Source organism: Colletotrichum jinshuiense, chromosome 2, assembly GCF_051148585.1.
Source record: "Colletotrichum jinshuiense chromosome 2, complete sequence".
NCBI classification, from domain to species: Eukaryota; Fungi; Ascomycota; class Sordariomycetes; order Glomerellales; family Glomerellaceae; genus Colletotrichum; species Colletotrichum jinshuiense.
Genome location: NC_139309.1, coordinates 142532 through 148628, shown reverse-complemented (window position 1 = coordinate 148628; position 6097 = coordinate 142532). Strand labels below are relative to the sequence as shown.

The 6097-nt window shown below is 58.9% G+C and overlaps 3 protein-coding genes across 3 annotated transcripts; 2 read left to right on the top strand and 1 right to left on the bottom strand.

Moving 5' to 3' along the window:
• Positions 1-1097: 1097 nt before the first annotated feature.
• On the top strand, positions 1098-2600 carry EsH8_II_000039 (uncharacterized protein; the record flags this gene model as incomplete). Its single annotated transcript, XM_083263337.1, has 2 exons — positions 1098-1492; positions 1556-2600. 2 exons carry the CDS (start codon positions 1098-1100, stop codon positions 2598-2600), a joined length of 1440 nt encoding a protein of 479 aa, XP_083120659.1.
• Positions 2601-2809: 209 nt separating this feature from the next.
• Positions 2810-3632, bottom strand: EsH8_II_000038 (GNAT family N-acetyltransferase; the record flags this gene model as incomplete). The annotated part of the gene is made up of 3 exons (XM_083263336.1): positions 2810-3033; positions 3127-3303; positions 3416-3632. 3 exons carry the CDS (start codon positions 3630-3632, stop codon positions 2810-2812), a joined length of 618 nt encoding a protein of 205 aa, XP_083120658.1.
• A 719-nt stretch (positions 3633-4351) lies between these two features.
• EsH8_II_000037 (uncharacterized protein) lies at positions 4352-5674 on the top strand (the record flags this gene model as incomplete). Its single annotated transcript, XM_083263335.1, has 3 exons — positions 4352-4482; positions 4540-5189; positions 5280-5674. The coding sequence occupies 3 exons, from the start codon at positions 4352-4354 to the stop codon at positions 5672-5674; spliced, it is 1176 nt and encodes a 391-aa protein (XP_083120657.1).
• Between the last annotated feature and the right edge of the window lie 423 nt (positions 5675-6097).

The window sequence follows — 6097 nt, the reverse complement described above, 5'->3', positions numbered from 1 at the left end:
CCCCGAGATATCCTGCCTGCACCCCGCCCGCAATCGATGGCACAAGTCCGCGTCCGCGTTGTTTTGGGTGCAGCCCTACTACTTCTCTAAGTGGTAAGCCCATCGTGGCCGTCGATCAGTCCGGATTGCTGCAGCCCCTCCCCTATTGGCACCTTTCAGCCCAAGCTCTTCCGTGCACCATTTCGTCAGCACATGGACCGCATCGCAGTCTGGTACTCACCCATCGTTGACTCAAATCCGTATATGGGTCGTTACACGTCGGGATTCATCTGAGACTTGCTGCCCACATTTGTTTGTTTCCATCGTCACTGTCCGCTTTCTATCAGTCCCAATTCCGGTTGTCTCCACACGTCGTCTCCGTATCCCTGCCCGAGCGGAGGGAAGAGGCGGTTCGCCTCCTGCTATAAGCAACCATGGCCGGCATTGCTGGGCTGTTTACTGCTGTTGTTCCTGTATTATCTCAAGGCATCATCGCTCTCCAAGGTGCCAAGACAGCAGACCCTTCAGCATCACGCGCAGCAGCAGCAGCAGCATCTGCCCCGAGACCTCTTGCCACGCTGGGCGTAGCTACTTTGGCTCCTCAAAACTCGTCCATTGCAAGAGCGACTGCTCCCGTTGCCGGCGCAATTCAACCCCCGCCAGTCGTTGTTGCAACGAACTTCATCATCTCTACGCAAATCAAGACTCTTGCACCCAGCTACATCACCGTCACACAAACGGTAGCACCTCAGCCTCCACCTCCACCTCCACCGCCGGCTCAAAAGCCATCACAACTGGCACCACCACCACCACCACCACCCGCCGCTGCTCCTCAGAGCATACCTCCGAATGTTCTTCCCTATGCCAACTACAACCCCTTTTTGATACAAATATCATCCAGCTCTTCAACTCCGTCCGGCCCGGCCCCGAAGACTACCCCTAAAGCAGCAGCAGCAGCTCCGAAGCCTCTGGCTCCTCTACTATTGGCAAATCCAGTAACCACCCAGCCCAGCTCATTGCCTCCACCACCACCACCACCTCGGCCGGCGGCAGCAATTCCATCAAAAGCCCTCCCCAGCAGTGCCGTCGCACCGGCACCTCCAGTACTCGCTCCAACAATGAACAACTCTGCACCAGCGAGGGGCGGCTCGCCCAACCTTAACCCCAACCCGCAGGCTCAGGTTGGGCCTCCTAGCGGTATGAACATGGGACCCCCTGGCGGTCTGCCCATGGGTCCTCCCGACCCCGCCAACGGCGTATTCCCGGGTGGCATCCCCAATAAGAATGTCGACTTGCCCATCACCATCATGTTCATGATAATGTTCATGCTCGGGGCCTACGTCCACATCAGCATCTACAGGCGGAATGCGAAGCGAGGCCACAAGTTCCTCATTTCGGACATCGTCTTTGACTTTTGCGTGATCCGCACCCTTACCTGCGTCTTCCGGATAACCTGGTCGGTCGTGTCAACGCGAGGTGTCATCCTCGTGGCCTTGATCACCGAGAACGGCGGGTGAGTGACTGCTCGACTACTGTGGAATTTCGAAAGAGCCATCAAGCTGACCGCAATTTTTAGCGCCGCCCTCCTGTTTGCAGTCAACATCTTCTTCGCCCAACGACTGGCCCGCTCGATCCACCCCAAGGCCGGGTGGTGCACGGCCTTCAGCCAGTTCGTCTTTGTTCTGCTCATCTCCGTCCCGGTGTTCATCGTGTTCAACATGACCTCGACGATCATCAGCTTCTTCAGCGTGGGCAACATTGACCGTCTCGAGGCGACGGAGAACCTCCTCAAGTTTGGCAGCTCCTGGAACACATGGCTTTCGGTGTTTCCCGTGCTCCTCGTGACCGCATGCCTGTCCGTGCCCGGACCCCAGCCGGAAAAGTTTGGTACTGGCTCGCAGAGGGTCAAGGTGGCAATGCTCTACCTGGCGTCTTTGCTCCTGATCACCGGGCAGTCTATCCGCCTGTACGCCGTCTTCAACAAGGAGCTGCCGGGGACCACCAACGTCCTCTACGGCAAGGCGGTGTTTTACACGACTGGTTTCATGTTTGAGATCATTGTCGTCGCCCTCTACGCCGCGCTCAGGGTCGACCTCCGCTTTCACATTCCCAACGGCGCGAGCGGGCCTGGCGACTACTCCGGCGACAAGAACAAGGGCCAGTACTCCGTTGAGGAGATTGAGCGGCTCATTGATGACTTGGAGATCCCGCATCAGATTATGCGCGAGAGAAAGGGGCCGGATGACATGGAGATGGTGTTTACCATCTTCTTCGCCACCAAGAAGGAGAAGGACGCCGCCGAGAAGGACATCGAGGCGGAGGCGACTCTGCCGGATAGGGCGAAGAGAATCACCAGGAGACAGACCATCATTGACGCCATCAAGCAGCCGCCGCGCCCGATGAGGGAACCGACGGAGTATCCGGAGGTCCCAGACATCCCGGACATCCCAACTCTCTATGCCCAGATGGGCGGGGAGCTGCCCCCAAGGCGACCGATGCGGCCGTCCATGTACGGGGAATACGAGCAGCGGCAGACGTACAACTCCCGGGACGAGGCGCAGTACCAGGAGGAGTATTGGGGTGGTTCGTACGGAAACGAAAAGGGGGGCATGAGACAGTGAACCCAAAGTTAAAAGCAGAGCGAACCAATTCTTTTTCAAGCGAAGAAAGCGAGTTTGGAAACCGGGGCCGCTTGGGCTTCCGAATGATGTATACTACTAGTTAGCCACTTCACAATACTTTCATTGGTGGCCACCCTCCTCGTAGAGACGAGAAGGGCAAAATATTAAAACAAAGTATCAAAAGCTGGCATTTAATGCCGCTAAAGAAATCACCGAGACTTGGCTGGTCGCACCATGGGAACCATGACTGAAGTTTGTTCTACGCTGCTGTTGGCGACGTAGCCCGCGCGGCTGTAGAGGTGCGTGATGTACTTCTCGGCGTCGAGGTACGCAGGGTAGCCCAGGCCGTCGGCGATTTCGGACGCTCGTTGCAGGAGGGCAAGGGCGTGGCCTTGCCTCTGATGGGCGGGGTCCGTCATGATCAACTCGAAGTCTTGGGCCTGGTCAGTGTTTGCCGTGCCGCCGGTGGGATGCGAGCAGACCCGGGAGATGTTTCCCAAGGCAAGGAATGCTTGATCCAACGTACAGACGTGCGGGTCCTTGCCCATGACGCGATCGTGCTGAGTCGCCATACCGGAGAAGAAGTGGTCGAGCAGCTCATCCTTCTGACCTGCATTCGCGGGGGGCCATCGCTTTCTCCACGACCAGGTACCGTTGTCCTCGGGGCGGATAAGCCAGAGGAGCGCGGCAGACACTGGTTCGCCTGGGACAGTGCAGCTGTCAGTCGAAAGCCACGACTACGGCGGCCTTGCGAGGCATGTACCTCCGGCGAAGGCGCACGGGAACGGACTTGGATGGCGGGCCGTTTTACCCACCTTTCTGGTCCCTCACGACGTAGACCTGGCCTTCCTGGGATCCGTGCTGCTTGGAGAGCATGAAACCCTCGTACGCCTTGATCATGTAGTCGCGGCCATGCATGTTCTGGGGGAATAGAGTCTGAAAGTAGTCGTTGTTGAACGCCTTGAAAAACACTTCGGCGATGGCGGGAGCGTCCTCCAGCCTGGCCGACTCAACGATGGGAACCGTGGCCATTGTGTGGAAAAGCCGGAACGAATATTGGACGGCGAGAGCAACGAATACGACAGGGAGATAGATTTAGATGGAGGGGGTGTCGGCGAGGACTCAACGGACTGATGAAACAGGTTGAGTGAGAGACATGGGGTGAAAGACGTGGACAGCCGATTTAAGGGTTGGCGTAAACAAACACTCCAAGACCGGCCTAGGCCTAGACAGCCCTGGAATACGATGCCGATGCCGACGCCGACGCCGACGCTGATGCTGATGCTGATGATGCTGATGCTGGCGCTGATGCATAATGACACGGTAATTCCACGAGATGAAGGAACGGATACGACTACCCGGATTCAGGATGAGTTTGCTCAGGAAATGCCGAAATCCATCACTCGACATAATCAAGTAGGTGCATTTACATTACCTACTGCTTCCGATGCCCGCGAACGGGTCGGTATGTGACCATAGACCATAGAGGGAGGTACATGTGTGGGGGTGGGGGCGCATCTTCCAGGAATCCGGTCCGCGCCAATTGGCTTTCTTAGCTAAAGTGGTCACGTGAGCTCGGATTACCTAGACGCGTCACAACGCGTCTTCCGAGCTAATCGCATCGCGTCCGAAGATCTGTCTCCGGCCGCGGCTCACTTTTGCTACCCGCATCCCAAACCATCACCACCGCCGCCACCAACACTACAACCACTACCCAATCACCCGACCCGGCCCACACAGACACAATTACAATGTCCGACTTCGAGGATGAGATGGACGTCGACGTCCCCGTGTCCAAGGACATCACCTTCTCGTCCGACGCCAAGCAGGGCAAGCGCAGCGCCGCCAACCTCCCGGTCGAAGCCGAGGACAGCCTGCCATGGTGAGTGAGCCCATTGCATCCCCCCACTCAGGACACCGCTGACCGGCGTCTCCCCAGGGTTGAAAAGTACCGCCCCGTGAGCCTCGCCGACGTGTCGGGCCACCAGGACATCCTCGCGACAATCAACAAGTTCGTCGACTCGAACCGCCTCCCCCACCTCCTCCTCTACGGCCCACCGGGCACGGGCAAGACGTCGACGATCCTCGCCCTGGCGCGGCGCATCTACGGCGCCGAGAACATGCGGCAGATGGTGCTCGAGCTCAACGCCTCGGACGACCGCGGCATCGACGTCGTGCGCGAGCAGATCAAGACGTTCGCCTCGACGAAGCAGATCTTCACCCTCGGCCCCTCGGCCAAGTCGGGCGGCGCCGGCATCGCCTCGTACAAGCTCATCATCCTCGACGAGGCCGACGCCATGACCAACACGGCCCAGATGGCCCTGCGCCGCATCATGGAGAAGTACACGGTCAACACCCGCTTCTGCATCATTGCAAACTACTCGCACAAGCTCTCGCCCGCGCTGCTGTCGAGATGCACCCGGTTCCGCTTCAGCCCGCTGAAGGAGCGCGACATCAGGGTGCTCGTCGACAAGGTCATCGAGGAGGAGCACGTCAAGATCATGCCCGATGCCACCGACGCGCTCGTGAAGCTGAGCAAGGGCGACATGAGAAGGGCGCTCAACGTGCTCCAGGCTTGCCACGCATCAAGTGAGTTGTGTCCCGGGAACCCCCTACCCCCCTCCCGCTTCCCCTAAAATATGTGAATCCTATACTGACCAGGCCGGCCGGCGCCCGTAGGTACACCTCTCCAGCCCAAGGACGCACCCAAGGTCGCCGAGAGCGACATCGTGAGGGAGACCATCTCGACCGAGACGATATACAACTGCATCGCCGCCCCGCAGCCCGACGCCGTCCAGGAGATCCTGGACACCCTCCTCAGCACAACCGACGTCACGTCCTGCCTGACGACCATCAACACATTAAAGGCGTCGCGGGGCCTGGCGCTGGCCGACATCATCACCGCCCTGGCCGAGCAGCTGACCGCGCTCGAGGTCAAGCCCGAGGTCATGATCAAGTGGCTGGACGGGCTCGCCGACATCGAGCACCGCGTGGCCGGCGGCGGCAGCGAGACCGTGCAGACGGGCGCCGTGGTCGGCGTCATCCGGAGCGGGGCCGAGTTGATGAGCAAGTAGGGGAGCGAGGCCGAGAGTCACTAGCGCGAACAAGAAAGAAGGAGAGAAGGGAAAGGAGACATAAAAAACGGAGGAGGATAATTTCACGATGTTATGATCACCATCCGTCGGACCCGGTCTACTGTGGATGTGCCGTCTCCATATACCCAACATGTACAATGCCCGATTCAATCAACCGAACAACAAAACCCCCCACCCCCGCGGGGGCTTGACGTGAGATGATGGGCCGGTCCCAAACCCGGAACATGCGCGGCAATAAGGCGACAGCGGGCAGCACTAGGCACTTGGCACTTGGCATGCCGGCAGTCCATCCGGTGCGGAATCAACAAGGCTAGCCCGTGGAATGTAAAGGTCTGACCGTCCATGGAGGCCGCATGCCCAACAACAGCAACGGCAAGCAGCCCCTCATCTCTTGGCTCAGCC